Here is a 22,809-nt window from a genome sequence, read left to right as displayed (position 1 = left end):
GAAAGAATTAACATGTTGTTTTGCTTTGTTTGATCAGGAGAAAAAAAACCACATCAATCTTTCTGGCAGAAAATCAATCCAAAAAAAGTCAGTCAATCTGGCAGAAAAGCAGTTGACTAGCTGCTTTAAATGGCTGAAATTATATCTCTTATAGCTATTAAGCCTATGGTAAACAATTTTATTCTATTTTATTATCTTTTTAAATAAGGTCATTTTTTAAAAGATTTTATTTATTTATTTGACACACACAGAGAGAGAGAGAGAGAGAGAGAGCGCACAAGCAGGGGGAGGGGCAGAGGGAGAGGGAGAAGCAGTCTCCCGGCTGAGTAGGGAGCCCAAAGCGGGACTCGATCCCAGGACTCTGGGATCATGACCTGAGCTGAAGGCAGATGCTGAACCGAATGAGCCACCCAGGTGCCCCCTATGGTAAACAATTTTAGATGTCAACTTAGAAACATGAAGAGAGTACACAGATGTTCAGAGCTAGCTCAGTCCTTCCGTGGGCACAAAGGCTGGAGGCTCCTTATCTCTGGCATCTCCCTGATCAAGAGATCAAAAAGGGAACTGAGGCTATTTTCATATGATTATTCAAATGAGAAAAGGTATGTCAAAGGCTCTTAGAAAGCTAAAAGTGTGCTGCAAAATTATGTTACACTTAACATTCATACACACCCATTCTGGTTTCTATGACCATCATTTCAGTTGTGAAGTACTCACAAATCACATTAGACTAAATTCTCACTTCGGAGAATGTGACAGAATGAATGGGGTTCTGGACTACAGGCTCCTTACGGGTAAAGATTACATTGCCTGTGTAACCCAGCACCCAGCAGCTTTTTCGCATACAGTATGCAATACACATTTAATGCTTGCCTACTGAGTTGAACCACACTGATAACTGAGAAAGAAACATGCACGTAAGATTCTGCCAAATTATACCAGTCTACTAAAATAAACTGCCCTGTTATACTGCAAACGTAGTTTATGGCCGTGCAATATAACAGGTGTAAGAATTGGGGCTCAGAATGCTTAGAGAGCTGGAAGGCTCTGGAAACTCCACAAGAGGATCTGCAGTATGGGTATGTACCTGCTAAGTGAAGTGAGAACTTTCCTTTACCATGGGATTCACTTTCTCTTCTCTTTCCCTGTGTTGGTCTGAAGATAGCCCCAGGAGAGCCTGACCCTAGGAAGTAACAGACAGGGAAGGAAGCTGTGGTTACCCCCAAAGGACACTGTCTTTCTGCAAAGATTCTGCAGTTGGTTAATATGTTACAAGAGGCTTTCCCTCCAGGGATTTAGATATACAGATAAAGGAGAAGCATGCTACTTTGCTGTAACTCTTTTTTAACCCTATTTTTAAAATAATTTGTAACTTAGAGCAAACTGAAGTAGCAGTAAAAGAGGAGTCTCAGTTTTAAAGGGGTATTTTTTGTTATACATACCAAAACAGAATAAATTCATTGCCTTGACTGACATCCCACACCTTCTCTGAGATCCTGAATTTCCTAATAAAATATGAGCTTTAGCCTATAAGGTTTTATCTTCTCTACGAAGTGACTGTGAGTACAGTATTTAAAACTTCTATTGCAGTATAATATAAACGTAGAAAAGTGTACAAACTAAAATTTTGCAGCCCCGTGAATTTTTTACCAAATGAATACATCTGTGTAATCACTATCTAAATAAAAAAACATGACATCATCAGCATTCCAGAACAGGTGGTACATACACAGAAACCCAAACCATTTGTGATTTGAATAGAAGATAAACTTAGCTCATGCAAATTGACCCAAAAACTACAAGAGGGTGTTTGGTTTGTCCAGTCAATGAAAGAAAACCCATCTCTCTCTCTGTTTCTCCTCTTTTTTTTTTTTTTGTTTCAAGTTTTTATTTAAATTCTAGTTAGTTGATATACAGCGTAATATTAGTTTCAGGAGTAGAATCTAGTGATTCATCACTTACGTATAACACTCAGTGCTCATCACAACAAGTGCCCTCCCTAATACTCATCACCCACCTAGCCCATCCGCCCACCCACCTCCCCTCCAGCAACCCTCAGTTTCTCTATAGTTAAAGAGCCTCTCATACGGTTTGGCTCCCTCTCTCTTTTGTTTTTTCCTTTCCCCTGTGTTCATCTGTTTTGTCTCTTAAATTCCACAAATGAATGAAATCATATGGTATTTGTCTTTCTCTGATTTGTTTCACTTAGCATAATACACTCTAGGTCCATTTATGTCGTAGCAAATGGCAAGATTCCATTATTTTTGGTGGCTGAGTAATATTCCTATATATATATATAGGAATACATATATATATATAATGGAATATATAATATATATGCATACATACATACACACATCTTCTTTATCCATTATCCATTTTTCAGTTGATAGACAGTTGGGCTGTTTCCATATTTTCACTACTGTAGATAATGCTGCTAGAAGCACAGGGAGGCATGTATCCCTTCGAATTAGTAGTTTTGTATTTTTTTTGAGTAAATACCCAATTGTGCGATTGCTGGGTTGTAGGGCAGTTCTATTTTTAACTTTTTGAGGAACCTCTATACTGTTTTTTTCTATCTCTGTTTCTCAATTTGTCTGCCTGGGTACCCATGCTTTTCCTCTATCCCTTTTTCCCTTTCCCCCTCATTCCTGCACGGCCTCCAAGAGTTAAAGACCAAAAAGCGTAAAAAGTAACTTCTAAACAGTACTGTGAAGAGGATGATTTCTATAATACCATCTCACTAGCTAATTAAAACAGTGAGCGTTTAGCCTAGGTCAATATTAGATAAAGATGTCAAACTAAATATTTAAAACTTTGTACTAAGATGTTACCATTGGGGGAGGTTAGGGAGAGGGTGCGCCTCCAACCAGACCTCCCTGTGCCTGTTTTGCAACTTCCTGTGAATCCGTAATTCTTTCAAAATAAAAAGCTAGTAACAAAAAGCTTTGCTATTGCAGCAAACCACTATTCTTATTTATATAACATGCTCAGCGTTTTGTTTTTAGTATGATTTTTCTAAGAACTACAGCAATTTTAAAAAATCTAAACTTCTCTGTTAACCTCTAAAAAAAATACTGAAAAGAAGTGAGACCAAAATATTAAGTTCAAACAAATACCTACTCTAAAATGTGTTTTGAAAGTGAAGAATGTAATGCCTAAAAACATTATCTAGGGTATGCATAATAGTTAACTTCCTTAATTCTTCCTTTCTAACCACACATTCCCCCTGCCCTACACTCACCCCCTGCCGCTGCTTTAACACTAAAAAATAAATGCTAACCATGAAGTTAATACTAAAAAAAAAGAAAAGAAAAAGTTTGCCTCCCAGAGCTTTACGTATAGGTAGTGAGAGTCTCTTCCTTTTGTGTCTCTTCTGTTTCCAAATAGAGCGCTCTGGGCATGTTACGTCTCCACGACTACGCCGTGGTGAGTCCAGAAAGCTCACGGATGGAGAAAACTGGCCCAAACGTTAGATCCACCCTGTTCAACCCACTTGTAAATCAAATAATCTCAGAAATCGTCTGTTTAATAAAGCAGTTAGGCTGCTAGCCGCAGTTACAAGATAAATTACCATCTTTGAACTGTTAGCTTTTCCATTTTTGGTGTTTCTTGCAGCATAAGAAATTTATTTTTACTCACAGATATAAAACAACTTTAAAAATAACTTTAATATACTGCTGGTAGGAAATAGCAAGTCTCTAGCGTATGTTAATTCGTGACCAGTCTGCTACCTTGCAAATTTGAAAACAATGATAGAGAGATTGACGCACTTTTCCTGGTCCATTTAAACACCTGCAGGCCCTGCTATTAAGAACCAGGAGAAGAACAGGGACCAAAGGCAGGTGTGAGGATGGAGTCCCGGAGGAAAGTATCAGTCCCTGGGGAGGGGCATGCAGTGGCTCAAACGCCATCACAAGTGCACTAAGCATTACCTGAAGCAGCCTGATTAATTTCAGATCAAGTAATAATTAAAAGAGAGAATGCATACCCATTATTTTCTCTATTTAGGAAGCTTAACTGTCGCCGAAAGGGCCGAGGGCTCCAGGGTGTTTGCCTTCCTCTTGTGAGATGGTCCCGGTGTCCAGGGGACCCTGAAGACATGAAGGCTGGATGGGGGAACCGTGCATGCCCCTCATGGCCATGTATGCCACGAAAGGGGAGAAAGAATGAGCAGCAGGAGAAAACAGACAAAACAGTAACCTTCACGTTAGCCATAACAAGTCTGAAAGTAAAAACAGCACCGGAATAAATCAATGGGCTGTACAATGAAATGAAGAGCATTTCAAAGGCTGGCCCAGAGCCACACAGGAAAACAACAATCCTCTTTCAAGGGAAAGTAAGACCTGCCATGGAAGGAAAGAGGGGTCAAATGGTTGTGCCCTGGGAGTCCTGAGATGGGGAGCGAGGGGGCAAAGCGGGCTGAGCCTTCCCCTGCCTGGGTCCTGTGGCCTTTCGAGGGCCCGAGAGCAGGGCCGACATCTGGGGCAGAGGCCTGCAGCCGCGAAGGGCATGAGCGCCCCAGTCACAGGCCAGAGTCTACCCTTCCTAGGCAGATGACCTTGGATAAGTGAGAGGACCTTCCTAAACCTCAGGTTCCTCTACACCTACAAGAGGGGTCATTAAGGTCATGGTGAGGGGCATAGGTCGCAGTGCAAGTCAGCCCTTCAAACAGTGATAACATCCAGGCCTTCTAGAATGTGCTCCGGGAACAGGCCCTGTGCGCTCCTTCCTCTACACAAATCATCCCCCTCCATCCTCACCAGCCCCATGAGAGAAGTGCCATTATTTTTTTTTTAACTTTTATTTATTTGAGAGGGAGAGAGAGTGAGCGTGGGAGGAGGGGGAGAGGGAGCGAGAGTCTTAAGCAGACTCCTCGCTGAGCATGGAGCCCGACGCAGGGCTCGGTCTCACCACCCTGAGATCACGACCGGCGTCGAAACCAAGCGCCAGAAGCTTAACCAACTGCGTCACCCAGGTGCCCCAAGGTAAGTGCCCTTATTATCATCATTCTGCGTATGAGGAAACCAGGACTCCCAGAAGTTACTCAACTTGGCCAACAGCACCCTGCAACCAAAGTGGGGCCTGGGTCCAGAGACAGCACCCCTGTCCGTCACATCCTGCACAGTCCCATACATGTGGAGGAGACAAAGCCTTAGTGCATTCCTTTTATCCAAAGAAAAGCACCACACAACAGGTCTAGGGATTTTTTTTTTTTTTTTTTGGTATATTTATTGTCTTGTATACTCATTTAGTCCCATGTATACATTTTGGTTTTCCTACTTATAAAAATATTTAACATCAAATAGATGCTAGCCATAAGAAGGTTATTATTGCCTTTTCGGGAACAACAACAAAAACATCCATCAAATGTTAGTGATGATTAGTCTAGAATCACTGACCTAATGCATTCTTTAGCCTATTATAATAATGTTCAGATTGAAGGGCACCTGGGTGGCTCAGTCGTTAAGCATCTGCCTTCGGCTCGGGTCATGATCCCGGGGTCCTGGGATCGAGCCCCGCATCGAGCCCCGCATCCAGGCTCCCTGCTCAGCGGGAGGCCTGCTTCTCTCTCTCCCACTCCCCCTGCTTGTGTTCCCTCTCTCGCTGTCTCTGTCAAAATAAATAAATAAAATCTTAAAAAAAATAATGTTCATATTGAGAAAATTAGACATGATCATTTCGGACACACTTAGAACCAGAGGACGTTCACAAAATCTACCTTGAGTAGCCTTTGTTTTAAGAGCAGAGTTATGCCAAGAGCCCTAAACAATTGGCACAGGTGGCTTTTTTGACCTCTGGCTTGGTCAGTCCCCTTCACCCCGAAAATGTAGTCAACTCTTGGCTGAGGAAATGTCCCCTTTTCCTCTTAGTCACGAAACCCTGGAATATTTTTCCCATTTTTAATCAATGACCTATGCATTCCACTTTGCAGCCAGAAAAAAAAAAATACAAAAGGGACAGAGATTCTTCGGGAGAATCTGTACCAGCGAGTGGGCGTACCCACCTGACAGGCGACCAGAAGCGTCTGCTGCGAAATAATACTACCAACAGGGAGTGTGGTTGAGTCCGAGAGCCAGACAGATGCCATCGCCCACACAGATGGCCAGCAGACCAAGCAGTCACCCATATCTGGAGTCAGTGTTCCCCTGTAAGCATTACCCTGGTCGCTCACGTCATGATGCACATCCCCTCCGCCAAAAAATATGAGAACCAATCTGGATCGTACCAGGTTCTGCTTACTCCATATTGGAAGGCTCAATAGAAGTGTGTGCAGGTGAAGCTTCACCAGGTCAAACTCTCTTTGTAAGGAAATTCATCTGCAGACATTGTCCCCTGAGAGGTGCACTGAACCTCTCCACTATGCTGCTTCCTCAGACAGAGACGGACTTACTGAGCTCATCGTTCTCTCTCCACCTCTAAGACAACACCTATTGAGTTGACCTGTTTGATGGCCCCTTTCAAAATCACCGGGTATTAATTATTATCTGTTACTTTTAAAACTACTCTTAAACTTAGCTCAGGCCTTTTTGGGCTTAGCAGAACATCTTGTGAACAGGATTCGGGATGATCATGAGATCAGGACTACTGTTATTACACTATGTGGTACCTAGTGGTTCCCTTTTAATTAAAATTCAACCTTGTAAATAGTGTTCGGAAGTCACCCAACCTATAAAATTTCAACTAGACTACAAGCCTGCATTCAGCACACCTGTGCTGACTAACATTGAGCTTCACCTGTGGCTACTACTTGCTCTACCGCTTCCCCTATCACCTAGATGAGAGAAAGCAAGCCTAGAAGGGAAATAAAGTCTGACCTCCTCCCAGAACAAGATCCGAGGAGGAAAGAAAAAAATTCCCCCAAACTGCAAGAGAAGTATATACACTATTGGCAATTTTCCCCACCCTGGCACCCCGTTTTCATTGGCTTCATTAGCATGGTTCAGGCCTGGAATTCATGCCTACTTATTTTCCTGGCTATCGTTTGAACGTTTTGTTTTTGCAACTGGGCAACATTATGAATATGTAGTAGTCATTGCCCAACACTCTCAAAGCCTGGCTTTTCTAGCCAAGACTTTAAGAACAAGACTCTGGCATGAGGGAAGATGGACTCAGATAACCACCCAGGTCTCCAATCCGTCTGGGACTTTTCCCATTCGATGCCTCTGCTCCAAACCAGGCACATCACTGAGTTTGCATTTAAACGAGAGAAAGAGAGAGAGAGAGAGAGAGAGAGAGAGAGAGAGAGAGAGAGAGAGAGAGAGAGAGAGAGAGAGAGAGAGTCTTTAGAAGTCAAAAGCGAAGTGAAAAACTGAGCAACTAGTCTGACACTTTATGCTGTCCCATTTCACCAAATTGCTCAACTTTGTCTGTTCTGCCTTGGCTGGGAGGACTTTTGTTGATTGAAGGTGAAGTGGCATAGCTTTTGCCCAAATAATTTTTGCAATGCATAAAGACCAATTACTAAGCAAGCCACCCTGAAAATCAATACACTAACTGCATGCTGACTGGAAAATTTACTTATTCAACAAAAGATGCAACACCTTTGGCTCTTAAAAAAAAAAAAAGTTTTCCCTGAGTGATATTCTCTAAACCTCTACAACATCAATGACAACTAAAGATCATTTATTCAGTTTACATATGGGGCTTTTTCCTACTTTGCTTTATAATTAAGAAATATAAACATGCGTGGGGGGAATTTCTGCTGGAGTGCTGAAGTTTCCACTATGTTAGAAACAAATAATAAAAAAAGTTCTTTCCTTCCTAATGGAGGAAAATAAACACGTATTCTGAAATTTCTTTTGGAAAAGGTATACCACCATCAAATGACAGATCTACTAACTGTCACATCACACATTCTATTCATTCAAACAATGACACTCCTCTAAGTGAGAATTGTGATTTCTGTAATAGTTTCTCCTTAAACTCAACGTTACCATGTATGATCTCAGGCAGAATGGCTTCTTATAAAGGATCTGATATAGAAAACCAGCAATCCTGGAGTGTCCACAATTCGTTAAGTTTGTCTTCTTCATAATAGCTATTTATCCACCCTAATGAGTTTAAGTGTGTGCTTCATTTAAATCACAGAAATGACTCTACACATCTGTGTGTGTTACCGCATTTTTGCCATAGGCATTGCTGACGGACCCAACTGCTACAGCAAGTTGCTTTCTCTCCTCATTTTTACCTCAAGTATTTATAGGTCTGGCAATTTACGGAAGTTCATGACACAACTTCAAAAAGTCATAGTTCTAAAGTACATGTTTTCCAGGCTCATAAATTTATTGCCCTGTATCATATGAAATGTGCAATTACAATGCATATATAAGAGACTTAACTCTAAAAAAAAAAAAACACAAAAACTTCATAACAAGAAAAAAGTGGGAAAGAACAAAACTGGAGCAGAATATACCAGAATTGTGAGGGGCACTGGGTACAAGGAATAGAAGTGTAACAAAAAAATTTGAGAATATTCTGTTAGTCTTTCGATTCACGAATAGGACTACCAGTGAGGGGAGGCATCAAACAGCTAAAAAGCAATGGTGTCTTAAAGGAGGAGAAAGGAGAGTTTTGGAGACATTTGATACTGGTGTCAGGAAATGGTGTCTGTTGTATGGCAGGAAAACCTCCCCGCACCTAATGTTGACTAACTTGGTGATCATGGGCAAATTGCAGAATCGCTGAAAGCCTGAGTCCCTCACCTTCAATGTGGATAATTATCCCCATCCTGTGGGGTTGTTAGGAAGCTTGGAGAGATGGATGTTAAGGCATTGTGTAAACTGTAAAGTGCTATACAAATGCAAGGTGTTATTATTATTATGACATCAGTGTTTTAACATCTAAATCACATAGACAGCACACTTATTATTTACAAGTTTAAATATGTATCTTGCACGCATTTAGATTGGCTTTTAATTTCATAGATGTTTGCAGCTGCTAGGAGCCATCAAACCATCTAGTTTAGTTATTTTTATGGAAGCTGAAACTGGGAAGGTAGATCCTAACCTGTTTTCTCTATTATAACTAACAACAGATTGCAGGGGGGAAGAATGCATTAAGGCATGTCCTAAGAAAAACTCCTTGAGCAATACAACTTTTGAAGGAAGGATACATGTCTATTCATATTTGTATTAAAAATAACCATAAACACTGAATGCCTCTGGCGTTCTAACTTGAAAAAACTACGTAATATATTTTTGCAGTCATTTGTCCAAGTTTTTCATTTACAGTCATACATCAAAATTTTCTTTCTTGAAGATGCATTCATAACCTCTTGCAAAAAAGAAAGAGAGGAAGGAAGCAGGAAAGGAAGGGAGGGAGGGAGGACAGATTAAGGCACTACATTATTCTCACTCATAAATACACGGCATGCATACAGTCTATTAAACCACCAGGGAAGGCCAGCAGAGGTAAAGAAAGCAAGAAGTAGCTATAAGGATAAGGTTTCTGATTCTCTATTAACTTTGCAGCAAATCAAAGCCAAGAAAATGTTCTGAAATTCATCATAGGGAAAGGCCCCTTAAAATCAGTATCTTAAAGGCCAACAGGTGGCATAATAATTCTTCAACAACCACCTTTCTTTTTTCCGGCATTCATGTGGAATCAAAATAGATGAAATTGGGGGGTTCTGGGTGTTTTTCTTTTCTTGGAAAAGAGATGATAATTATTTAAATTTCTAATACTGTGTTAAAATATACTTTCAAAAACGGATCTTTAAAGTTAGTACTAGTGGGCGCCTGGGGGGCTCAGTCGTTAAGCGTCTGCCTTCGGCTCAGGTCATGATCCCAGGGTCCTCGGATCGAGTCCCACATCGGGCTCCTTGCTCAGCGGGGAGTCCGGTTCTCCCTCTCCCTCTGCCCCTGCTTGTGTCCCCTCTCTCGCTGTGTCTCTCTCTGTCGAATAAATAGATAAAATCTTAAAAAAAAAAAAAGAAAGTACTAGAATACACTTCAAATAGTTTGGCTAACTGATCTTGCTCAGCACAATTTAACCATCTGCTACGACTTGTGATATATAAGAATGAACTAGGAGATGCTGTGTAAACACAGACAAGCCGGCAGTTGTCAGATATTCAATGTTTGCTGGTAAATAAGCAAACCCAGGTTTTTGACGTTATAAAACAATCTTTCTGAAATCTCATTTATGATGGTAAGAATTTTTTCAGGCACACATGCGCATCCTTGAGGACTAGCACAGATTCAATAAGTGATTTGTTTTTATTCCAGACTCTAAAATAGGGATGAATTTATGAGTATGGGCAAATAAACTAAAACATGCACTGCTTTTCCCCCTCAAAATGTTAAGTTTGTCATATCGGAGGGACTACATGCAATGCATCAATTTTCTACAAAACCTGGAGTAAAAGAAAGGATCTTTCAAACAGTTATAAGGATATCATTATATCATGTGTAAGGCAACGCAATTGCTAAGGCAATCATGACATTAGCATCAGGCACATGCCTGCATGTGCACAATGTATCACGTTTCTGGTTTTAAAGTAAAATCCTTCAAAAATGTTCTTAAAACTGCTGCTAAGTAAAGCGGTCTAGAACCACTTCTTTATTTCCTCTTACATAAAGGCATGAGTACCCAAGGGAGCACCAACAGCCATACTTTATGCTTTGTTACAAATCCACCTGTTTCCAAATGCTCTCTGCAAATCAACAGGTAAATCTGTGCAATTTCCAACAGTGAATCAGGACACAGATGTCCTCTCACAAGTGGCAGTGGCTCTCCAGTTAATTTGAGAGCCCCTTTCTGACTTCAGTGTGACCCAGTGTGCATTTATTATGTCTAGAATTATGAAAACTTTTGTCTCTCTCTTTGTTTTCTGTAGGAGTTAAATAAAGGATGTCAAGCAATCATTTTTCTTATTCATAACAAGTTGTAAAGGGCCAAATCATGCTCCCGGGAAGAATGCTAGAACTATCAACTATAATCCAGATTCTAGTTTAATTCTTCACATCTGGCCATATGTTTTAAAAATGCCATTTTCATTTTTAGACGTAAAATGTGTCACCTCCCAGGCACTTTACTTTTGACGTTGTAACTTTCCTCGTGGTCGTTCAGGAAAATGAAGCAGGAAATTCTAAAACCTTAGCAGGTGCTCTAATAAGACATTCACATTTATATGATGACGGGTGACGGTGTCGTCAATAAGAAATGCGGGATGGCCAATGTGTGGCATTATACAAATATGACTCCCAAGGTTCTTATACGCACACTACATTACTTATCAGTTGCTCATAAATGCAACTGATCAGACCGCTAACCACAGCAGCCTAGGGAAGAAAGCAGCCGGTAATCCAGAACCCAGCCTGGATCCACATGGACGGAGACAGCGAGCCTGAGACAGGCTGGGGGAGGGCTCTTGTATGGTCAAAGACAATACCTGCAACTGAAACATCTCATAAAATGACAATTCAAGGCCACGCTGCTCTCCTGGGCTCTGGACCTGTATACTCTACCGGCCCCTCGACTTTTCCATCTGGGCACTTCGCATCCACCCAACCGACGCTTTTCCTCCTGGAGCGTTCACAGCCCCTGCGAGTGGCGACCGTGTTTATCCTGCCTTCCACGCCAGAACCCTGTGTGTCACCTGGGATCCTCTATGTCTTGTCCTGGTTACACATTAACTGCCTCCAGGTCAGCCTGAGTCACTTTTCTGCAATCCTCTCTGCTCTCCCGCCCGCATCTCTCCCGGCCCGCAGAAGTCAGCTCTCTCCCCCTATTTCCACTGTTGTCTCCGCAGTCCACTCCCCACCTTGCTGCTAGAGTTCTCTTTCCCAAACACCAAACCCCTCGTGCCAGTTCCCAGCTTAGACGTCCCCGGTGCACCTCCCCTGGGACGGGAGGACAGCGAAGCCCTTGTGAAGGGTAGCCGCCCCATCTCCCCTTTCTCCCCCCATCACACTGAATAATAACCAGGGCTACTCGGGCCTTTGCAACTACTGGACCTACTCTTGGGATGCCTTCGTATTGTAGTCTCCAGGGAAATACCCACAGCTTGGGGCGGATACTCGGCCCCCTCTCCAGGTGGCATTAAAAGCAAAGAGTAATACCAGAAGAATTCATCCTGCACAGAATTCTATCATTGCCTCTGTGACGCACTGGTTATCTAGAGATTTCTCTTCCCCTGGCTGACTAAAGGGCAAGTACCAACTCTGATTCATTCCTAAGTCTCCAAATGTGGATGGAACAGTGCAAACTGTTCACTGTGGCTCACGCACAAAGAAAATAAAAGCTTAAGTTGTAATAGGTAGCACTTTGTGTCCTTATACTCGAAGGACAAACAATAGAGGTAACTTATGTAAGTATTTTACTAAATCAGGGCCAGGTGTGCTGGCCCACCAGCATGGGCTAGAACTTGGAGCGAAGAAGGAAATTCTATCCCCCCTGTGTTCACTTTCACATACTACTTTCTGAAGCAAGCTGCTGAAATTCGGTAGGAGTAGAATGTATTTTAAGCATATGCAATTCACAGATGCTTAGTCAACAGGGTCAGGCACTTGATATTATACTTCAGGGCCTTCAGAGATTAAAATGTCAAATCCAGCACTTAGTTTCTAACAGGGCTAAGTAAACAAGCCACCGCTGCTCACCGGCCCTAAAATACCCCTCCTGCTCCCAGCTGGCTGGGGGAACTTTCTAGACAACTGAATTGAGTGTGTCCATCTAAATGTGTAGGAAGGAGGCTGTACCTAATGACTCTGAAAAAGTGAAAATTTCAGTCAAACCGGTTATTTGACAGAAGCTTGGATCCTTGCCTGAATTCAAACTAACCTGCCCATGCCCATGGGCTGGATGGCAGACTATCCTGAGATGTTGTGCAAAGAGCCAACTGTTGGAATTGTCTTCTAGAAGACAACCTTTTTGGGAGGAAAATGAAAAAGAGGGAACGGACAGAAGCTATGATGTCAATAAGAATGGCCTATGGGAACAAGTTTTATATTCTATTCCCTACGTGTTGATGGTTTAAGAATAAACCAGTAATAACTGAGGCCAAAAGTGTTTATGATAATTACAAATGTCCGAAAGTGACAGAAGAAAACAAAGTGAAAGTAGTTCAGTACAGATCTGAAGAGCAGAATCTAGTTTTGAAACTATACATGGAAACAATGCCTGGGTGAACGAACCATTCTAGAACTTTGAGCTTTTGAATTTTTCTCAAAACATATCCCTATTAGTAAAACCTAACTTTAAATCAGCCCATTTCTACTGTACTTACTAAGTCCAAATTAAAACACACACAAACACACAACTTCCACAGCAAGCCACAGGGCAAGGGCCAAATGATTTCCCAGGTGGGTCCTTCAACAAGCTAAGCAACTGATCCCTAACATTCTGATCCCACCCTAATGCTGGGGCCTCGGGCACCAGTGTGGGGCTATCTTCCCTGAACATCCATAATCATCAATTTAATATTAGAGTTGGCTTGCCATCTTGTCAGAAAAGTTTCAGACACTAGCTGCTGGTCCTGTAGCTCAGATCAAAGGGGGGGGAAAAGAAAGGGAGTATTTTCTTCTTAAACAGGGCGGAATCCTTCATCTTTACTGACACTACCTCTAAAAACATTTCAAAACATGTTAGTGCTGTCCCGTGGACCAAGTCTAATTATGTAGCACGACGGATTTTGGCAATCGGCTTCTTCAAACTTCAGAATGAGTTCTTGAAAAATTACAGACTAGGAAACTAAATACATAAAGCTGGAAATAATGGTCAAAAACCTACTGGAGGCATCAACCAGTTACTGCTAGACAGAGCTACACAGGTGTGAATACATGACAGATACATAGATTTCTGGTCTCCTTTTCAGATTTGGAAAGCAATTTACTAACACACATCCTCCTTGACTTACGATGGGGCTGTGTTTTTTACTTTACAAGCCCATTGTAAAGTAAAAATATTTTAAGTTGAAAATGCATTTAATACACCTAACCTACCTTAAACATGCTCAGAATACTTACAATTAGCCTACAGGTGGATAAACTCTAACACGAAGTCTATTTTACATGAAGTGCTGAATATCTCATGTAATTTATCGAATTCTGTCCTAAAAGTGAAAAATGGGACGCAGTGTGTCGGTTGTAGACCCTCATAATTGTGTGGCTGCCACCCAGCATGACGGGAGAGGAGCCTACCGCATATCACCAGCCCGGGAAAAAATTCAAATGAAAATTCCAAGTACAGTTTCTACTTAATGTGTGTTGCTTTCACACCATCGTAAAATAAAAACTTTTAAGACAAACCATCGTAAATCGAAGACCATCTGTACTTAATTAATGGCTTAAAGAGTCACACTGTGGAAGCAAGAGTAGAAACTATTAAGATCACCGCTGCCCCTTTTAACTCACAATGTCTGGCACATTCTGTGCACTCAATAAATACTCCTTGAATTCAGAAATGAGGACTCAGGAGCCTGGAGCTGGTAAGTGACATGTCCCCCTTGACACTGAGCTGGAATGAGAAAACAGACCTCCTGGCTTCCAGGCCAGGACTGAATTGGGCTTCTTCACATCTGAACTCCTTAGAGAAAAGAGGGTAGTGGTTCTTCACCTGGGATACGATTCAAAATCCTCTCATTTATTCCTCTTCAACACAGCCCAGACCTCCTGAATGGAGAATGTCTTCAGAGAAGCAGCTGAGACAGGCTCCTCGCTTCTTGAGAATTCTTGCACTCTCCAGAACACCCCCCAGGGTCTCTTCTAGAGCAACACCCTGACCTCTCCATTTTGCAAGAGGGAGGGGCTTGCTTAACAACCCCCAGGCAATTTCCAAGCTCACTGCTGTTCTGGTGACAGCTGCCTCCACATAAGGCAAGCAGAGTGACTACTGAGGAAATGAGCAAGAGTCTAGACCACCAAATAGACGTTTTGTTCCAAGTCTCACACAGAGACCAATCCTAAGGAATCCGTTCCCTGGCCCTCTTCCTCCCCACTCCCAGGATCGGGCGTTGGATGATCACACACACCTGAGCTGGCGGTCCTGAAACCAGAACTCGCACAAGGTGGTGGAGTTCGGTGGTTGAGGCAGGACTCGAGGGTGAGAAGGCCTGAGTTGGAATCCTGGCTCTGCTTCTCACGAAATGTGGAAGTCACTTTACTTCTCTGTACCTCAGTTTCTCATTTTATAAATAGAGTACCCACTACATATGCTTAATGTAAGGATTAAAAGGACACTTAAAACAGTGTTTGACAGTACTGAGTGCAATAAGAACAGAAGATACCATAACTTAGAACCAAAAAAGTCTCTCTAAAATGAACCAATTTTCTTGAACAGACTGAATTTGATAGGGGTCTTTAACACCTTTTATAAAAATATCTCATTTTATATTTTTAATAATTTACCCTTTTAAATTGTTTGTTTGATGTTACTTTAACAGAATGACATTTGTTCGCCTACTCTCACAATTTTATTCAGGAGCATCCTGTTTTAAGCGAATACAGGACAGTCAAATTAAGTGGTATTTATATTTTTCTCAGAAACAAATCTCCAAGCACTAATAGCTGTGTTCAAAGGGGTAATAGCAAAGAGCTGTGAACACTTATGGAGAAAAAAAAAAGTGATGCTTTGGAGGTGCTTCAAGAGTCAATTTAAAATAAGGAGGGGGGGGTCCCCTGTAGCAGAGAGGGAGAGATACCACCTGCCTGAGAGGACTCTATCTTGGGCTGATTCAGGAGCAGGACCAGTCTCCAGGACTCCCAGCAGAGATGAAGGTGAGCCCTTCAGACCCCTTAGAGGACGCAAAGCTTTCCACCACCTCTGTCAGTGATAAGACCAATAGCTTATTACTGAAATCACCCCCCACCTCCTCTTTCCTATATTTTGCAAGATTAACACTCCAGTGTTCCAAAAGTTTGTATGTTCCGTACACTGGCAGGTAATCTTTCCAGAGACTTTACCAGTCTCTTCTCCACCGAAGTGACTCTAAAACCTGGCTGCCCAACAGAATCACCAGAGGAGCTTTTAAAAACCCTGATGTCCAGGTCTCATCCCAGACCAATGAAATCAGAATGTCTGGGGTTGGGAGCCAGACATCAGTTTTCGTTTTGTTTTGTTAAAATCCTAAGTGATTCCAACGTGCAACAAAGTTTGGGAACCACTGGTTTATGCGTTAATGCTCCCCTAGCAAACTCACTCAGCACCAAACCCCGACTCCCTATGCCAATGACATCAACGGCAAGTACCGACCTGACTCCTGGAACCCGGGTTGCTTGATTTTGAAATTGTGTAATTAAACCTTCTGAGGCATGTTTCCCATGTCAAGTGGGGTTATGGCCGGTAGTCACGAAGCCAGACTCGCTCATGTTCAGTCTGGACATTTGGCACCCATGAACCATGGACATCGGTCCTTTTTTAAAAAAATTAGTATTTTGGTTGGCCCAATGTCAAACTCCTCCAAAAGCTAAAAGGAACATCCCAAAGAGAAAATCTTCGGGATTCTGAGAAGGAAAGTTTGCTGTGAGCCTTATTTTGAAAAAACCGTGGGGACCTGACCGGAATGGGTTCTGCCCCTATGAAGTTCGGCAGCAGGACCCAGCTGTCCCGCCGCTCTGTCCAGCTTCGCCTTAAAGCCTGGATACGCCACCAAAGGGCTGCAGGTGGGGGCAAATCTCGGAAGTTCCCGGGAAGCGACGACTTAGCGAAACCCCACAAGCCCGAGGGGCGTGGACGCCTGGGTGGGAGCTCCGGGCTGGCCAGGAGTCTGGGTCCCCCCCGACCTGCAGGAGGATGGAGAACCCCGCAAGCGTCTGGGGGGTCTGCGCCAAGGGGCGGGTCCGACCCCACCCCCCCCCTTTTTTTTTTGCTTAAGACGAAAACTACGCCTTTCCTTCCCGGTAGCCACAGGTAGAGACAGACACGAGACCCTCGGGTCTCTCAGCTCAGGGTTGCATCACCACACGTGGGAAAGGGGCTTGCAGGGTCCTGCGACCCACCCAGGCCTGGACCCAGGCTGGCAAGGCCAGGTCCAGCCGAGTGGCTCAAGTACGAGACCCGGGTGTAGGGAGGACGTGCGGTGGGTCTGCTGGGGAAGCCGTCTGTCCCAGGAGGCCCGAGGAGTGAGATGGATTCCCGGGGGGGGGGGGGGCGGGGGGGCTGTAGTTCCCCAACTTCCCAAAGCCCCTCGGGCGCGCGCCCGGGGCCCGGCCTGGCCCTTCGGGAGGACAGGCGCGGGGCGCACGTGCGGGAACCGGAGCCGCCCCGCGCCAAGTTTTCGCCTTCGTCCGCGGACCCCGCACAGGAGGCCAGGAAAGTTGCGAGCGCTCCGGGGCGCCGAGCTCCAGCCGGTGGTTCCCACACCCCGCCCGCAGCCCCGCTGCCCTGCGCTGGGAGCCTCCCGTCCTGGGCCGCCTTAGACTCGCTCAGCCCAGAAACGAAACGTCCCGTTCCTCCCACAGCCCCGGCCAGAAGCGCAGCTGATCCTCAAGGAAACAGGAAAGGAGGGGCGGGAGGCGCGGGACGCCGAGCCGGTGCGGCGAGCGCAGGCTGGGCCGGCTGCGGGTCGGAGCGCGTCGGGAGGCGGCGTGCGGCCGGCGGGACTCGCCCTTACCTTTCTTTTCCTCCAGCGCCGGACTCGCCTGGAAGTGCGCAGCCAGCAGTACCAGGAGCGCGGCTCCCACCGTTCCGGAGGGTCGCATCGTTGCCCCCAGGCGCTGGCTCCTGGTCTCCGCAATTAGGACCGAGTCGGGCGGCCGTGCGCGGCGACGGCCGCGGCGGCGAGTCAGGACTCGGGTGGACGCGGAGGTAGCCTGGCGTCCGGTCTGGGAGGCGGCAGCCGCTGGGGCTCGCTCGGGACTCGCTCCGGACTCGGGCCGCCCTGACCGCGGGCGTACACACCGTGCCGGGGGCGGAGGCTGCTGCCGCCGCGCTGCGCCGGGGGCTGCCCAGACGTCTAGCTCGTGGGGGCGGGGGCCGAGAAGGCCGGGCTGGAAGGAGGAGGGACCAGGCGGCGGAGGAGGGATCGGGAGGGAGCCGAGGAGGAGCGGCGTGCCTGAGAAGGGAGGAAGAATCAGCAGCGAGGACCGCAGGCGGGCACCGACTGGAGCGGTGGCGGACGGTGGTGGCCCCTGTCGGCCCGAGCGCACCGGGGAGGGCCGGCGTGCAGGGAGGAGGCGGCGTCCGGGAGCCAGCGGGCGCACTGGGGAGATCGTTTCCGAGTGGGACGTTCCCCGCGCTCTCCCTCAAGTCCCAGTCCTCGCGGACTGGCCCAGTTACAAAGTGACCCAGCCTCCGTTGAGCCAGATTTGTACCAGGGTCCCCCATTTTCGCCTTTCGTCCCTCCAACTTGCGGAGCAGACTTGTACCAGCTCCGGGCAAACTGGCCGCGCCTTAGGCCCAAGGCCAGATAATGGCAGGGCTGGAAACCACTCCTTTATTCTGGCTCCCAACTCCTCCACTGCACCCCAGGATCCTAATGGGGGTCAGAGGCTGGCCTGGCAGCCAAGTCGTTCCTCGCCGCGCCCGCCTGGCAGGAGTGCCAAGCATCTGAGTTGGAGCTCTTAAGTCTGAGGGTCCTTCACATCCCGTCAAGCACCCTAGAAATTGACCGAAATAAGGGAACCTAACTCTGCTCAGAGACGGGCCTTGGAAAATACTAGTTGAATGAATGCATGAGTACCAAGAGAGTCCACAGCATTTCATATGCCAGGAACCAGCCAGGAGGAGCTAAAAAGCAAACACCGTGTGGTCAATTCGCAAAAGAGATGAGCGCTTCGAATAAAGGCTTAACACAAACACCCGTGGAGACACTTTTAAGAAGCGAGGTGCCCCACTGCCCTGAGACAACCAGGTAACCCAAGCAGGAGAAAGGCCGGGGAAATTCACTAAGGGTTCGGCCGGAAGAAATTGGACTTTCTCCCGCTGCAGACTAGAGCTACATTTCGTTTGCAAAATAGGGCCTATTCTCCCGTTCCTTCCCAGACCAGACACATAGACTCTGGCCCAATTCTACAACCAAATTCCCTCCTCTCCTCACAAGATTCGTTATTGACATTCAGGCCCAGTTCAACACTGGTCGCCCTACTGTTCGAGTAGGAGTCACCAACCTAAGTGGTGAGTTAGAGCCCAGAACTTTCCTGAGTCACCAACCAAGGAAGTGGAGTTAGAGCCCAGAACTTTCCGGCTGCTGGAGGACGGGTCCAGAGCACAGGGTTTCTCACTATCCGTAGGACCTGTATTTTTTCATGTGAATGTGGAGTCATTCTTGTTTGTTCCTTTGTTTTAACAAATAAGAACAGCCGCTGAGCCTTCTGAACTCATTTAGGCCCTGGGTGAAAAAGGCTAGGACAATTCTACAGGCCATGTTTTGGTTTCCTCCACTTGTTCCAAACAAGGACTTAAAGCAGTTTGCAAAGAAACACAACCACACAAGTAACACAAGCTGGAGAAGAGCAAACCAGAAACATCACAGTGGAACATAGAATGAATCTGGAAGTGAGTCTTAGAGAAGATCGGCACACAACAAAGTCCTGTGCATTTACTTAACAAGACCACAGATTTGGCTCTGACACACTTCTGTCAAGGAAACATGATGGGTGGCACAAATCATAGTGTCCACATGTTAAAACACCCGTCGATTGAAGCTACAACTAACTTTTTAAGACTGCATAGCCATTTCTTCCATGAGTCCCTCCAAAGAAGACAATGTGTAGACTTCGGAGTTCTCACTAGCCACTTCTTTGTGATAGTACTAACCTTTATAGTGATAACTTGTTCTACCAACCTTTGATCTGATCTGATCTGATGGCATCTCAGGAAGCAAAGCTTTAGGAAAACAATTACTCAAGGAGGCAGTGGGACACTTCAAAAACACCATTTGATACTGGGTTGATCCTGAGGAATGGATAGGAATGGATGAACTTAACATCCTACTGGGGGACCTATCTCAAGTTTGAGTTTCTCCTCTGAGTTTGTGATGTAAGGGGTGACATTCCAGATGATTTTGTACTCTTTGGCGGGTTCGTGGGGGTGTACTGATAATGTGGTACTTGTGAAGTGAAAAACTATATGGGCCAACCCTGCAAGAATGGCATCCTCTGAAGAGAACAGAGCTGTGGCCAGACTGGGCCTTGCGTAAAGGATGCTCATGCACCCAGTCTCTGCAGAGAGTGCTCCCAGGGCACGTACCAGGCCACATGCCAGGCAAAGGCCACCACCATCATCACCACCATAGGAATGTTGCAGGGACCGCCCCAACTCCATGCTAAGTACTGAACAGAAATTAGCTCATCTGACTACCCGTTAGCTAGGTTACATTTCATCTGCTTTTCATATCAAGGTGACATTCCATGACACTGGCTTGGAAAGGTTAAATAAATAACTTCCCCAATGTACCAAAGTGTGCATTTGCTAGCCATGAAGTCAGCCTTGAACCCAAATCCAGGCCATGTTCTCCATCACTCTAATACTACAACTTTTCAAGTAGAGACATCAGGACCTGAAATTCTATTTCAGAGTATGTCTTGGAAAGTTTTTAGAGAAGTTACAACCAAAATTTCTGCTTGGCCAAAAGATTTCTGGGTAAAGCACCCATGCACACCATATTAGCAGGTATGTATTCAGACTCTACCATTTCCCATATTAAATCTCATATGGTCCATCAATTTCCATAACACGTTTCTTTGCCAGCTACAAATTGGAGACTTCTTTGCGCCTCTGATGAGCAGTTTTCCTCTTTTTGAGCTTTCTGAGTATTTTAAATAAGAGTTTAATCTTTTCTAGAAGAACATGGTGGTGAGTCCCCTGCAACCACACACTCTGTGGAAAGGGAGGAGAAACGGGTTATTTGACAGGGTAAAGAAAGGAGGGTGTCAAATATTTTAAGTTCCTTCTTAGACGAGAGGCATTTGACCACCTGTTTTCTCTGGCCTTTGAGGGCAAAGCAAAGAGTGATGAGGAAAAACACAGATTGGCAGATTTCAAAAGTTTTAAATAATCTTTAGGAAACTACTAGAGGTATCTAAAAGTGGAATGAGCTGCCTCTGAGTGGAATGGTTTCTCATCCTCAGAAAGCTTTGTATGCAGGAGCGATACTAAGGGAGGTTGTGAATTAAGGCCTGAACTAGGTCCTTTCCAATCCAAAATTCCAAAAGAACATGCATTTCAGAAATAGGTTCCCATTTCAACGTGCATGCATTCTACAGCTCTTCTGAAGATATATTTTAAGAAGACTCAAGAATGCAATAAAGGGGTTGCCTCTGGGGACAAGAATTAGCTGGGGGTAGGGGTTGGAAGGAGGCTTATTTTTCAACGGTCCCTTTATACCTTTGCCATTTTGTACTGTGAATAGGCATCACCTAATCACCTATTTCCGTAAGATAAGGGTCAGCGACCTCAGTAGTCCCCCTGTTGAGGTTGGAAGGGGGCGCTGCTGGTGACAGACTTTCTTGGTTTCTTCAGCCATTTATTCTCTCCCTTTGAGTCAAGTTATTTGCATTCGACTCTGACTTGAGACCTATCTCTGGCCCAGGAGGGAAGAAGCCGCTTCTTTTTCAGAGATAATAGGCTGACACAAAACTGCTGAGGCATTCATTTGTCATTAGTATTCTTATTAGCATTATATGTCATTAGTATTCTTCATTATCTCTAGGGTTGAGGGTTACGTAATGCTTAAAAAGCAGGATCACATTTTGGAATGCCAGTTTCTGGCATTGTTGAGATGTTTGTTAATTACTTTGCAAAGGATCTTGTAGGAAGTTTCTGGATCCTGCACAATGCTTTGCCCATATTAAAGGTTTAAAACAGATTAAATAATTTTGTCCAAGGTGTTACTACTTGTGTCAGGGATAGTTACAATCAGAAACATCAGCCTCCGGGTTGCAACTGGTGGCCTGAAGACCAAGTTCAGGATAGAGATGTGGCTTGTGTGGCTCATTCAATATTTATTTTAATTGAATTAATGGCAACATTTAAAAATCAGGACATTTCACATTTAAAATACGGAATTTGTGTTTCTTTTGAAAAAGGGGCAGTGCTGGTCAACCGGGTCTACTTTCAAGCCACATGGCAGTATGCTGGGGGATTAACAGTCCCCTTCAGAAAGGGTATTCTGTCTCCAGCTCACACTGACACCACCAAGCTTGATTCATCAGTTCACAGATCCTCTGTGGCTAGCTGTAGGCATTCAAGTTTGCAACTGCACCCTTCCTGGTTAAGCAACAGTATTGTCAACCATGCTGTAGGTATGATTCTCATCCCTGGTGTTCCTTATCTTCCCTTGTCTTTCCATCTCGTCCTCGCTCACCTCATGGGTGCGCATATGCGTTTGTTGATAGATTTTGGTCCAGAGGTCATAATACACTGTATATCACGATAGACCTCATCTTAAATTAGCATATTTCACATTTTAGCACATTTCGATTTTTTTCCCAAAAAACAGATGTTTATCACTGCTCATGTTTATACCATTATCATGGTTGACATTCTACAGGCATATATTTTAATTGATATATACATATATATCAATTTTAACTTATGTATTATTATATATATATAATTATATATAGGGCGCCTGGGTGGCTCAGTTGGTTAAGCGACTGCCTTTGGCTCAGGTCATGATCCTGGAGTCCCGGGATCGAGTCCCGCATCGGGCTCCCTGCTCGGCAGGGAGTCTGCTTCTCCCTCTGATCCTCCCCCCATCTCATGTGCTTTCTCTCTCATTCTCTCTGTCTCTCAAATAAATAAATAAAATCTTTAAAAAAAAATAATTATATATATAATAATTCAATTAGAAGTTACTAGAGACAGATAAGAGTCCTGTTGTAGGACAGAGAAAGAAGACCTGCTTCTCAATGGATGATGTATGTA

At 44.6% G+C, this 22,809-nt stretch overlaps 1 protein-coding gene across 3 annotated transcripts in view; it reads right to left on the bottom strand.

The window, feature by feature from the left end:
* EGFR (epidermal growth factor receptor) overlaps positions 1-17,818 on the bottom strand; it is a 197,438-nt gene extending 179,620 nt beyond the window's left edge. The window contains exon 1 of one of the 3 annotated variants that reach the window (XM_027573140.2): positions 17,555-17,818. In XM_027573140.2, the coding sequence (XP_027428941.1) occupies positions 17,555-17,642 (88 nt within the window). In that variant the 5' untranslated portion in view covers positions 17,643-17,818. The remainder of the gene's footprint in view (positions 1-17,554) is intronic. The other 2 variants (XM_027573139.2, XM_027573142.2) reach the window with 2 other exon arrangements.
* Between the last annotated feature and the right edge of the window lie 4,991 nt (positions 17,819-22,809).

The sequence above is a fragment of the Zalophus californianus genome, chromosome 12 (assembly GCF_009762305.2).
Source record: "Zalophus californianus isolate mZalCal1 chromosome 12, mZalCal1.pri.v2, whole genome shotgun sequence".
Taxonomy (NCBI): Eukaryota; Metazoa; Chordata; class Mammalia; order Carnivora; family Otariidae; genus Zalophus; species Zalophus californianus.
The sequence above is the reverse complement of the archived record's forward strand: the minus strand, read 5'-3'. Positions and strand labels throughout refer to the sequence as shown.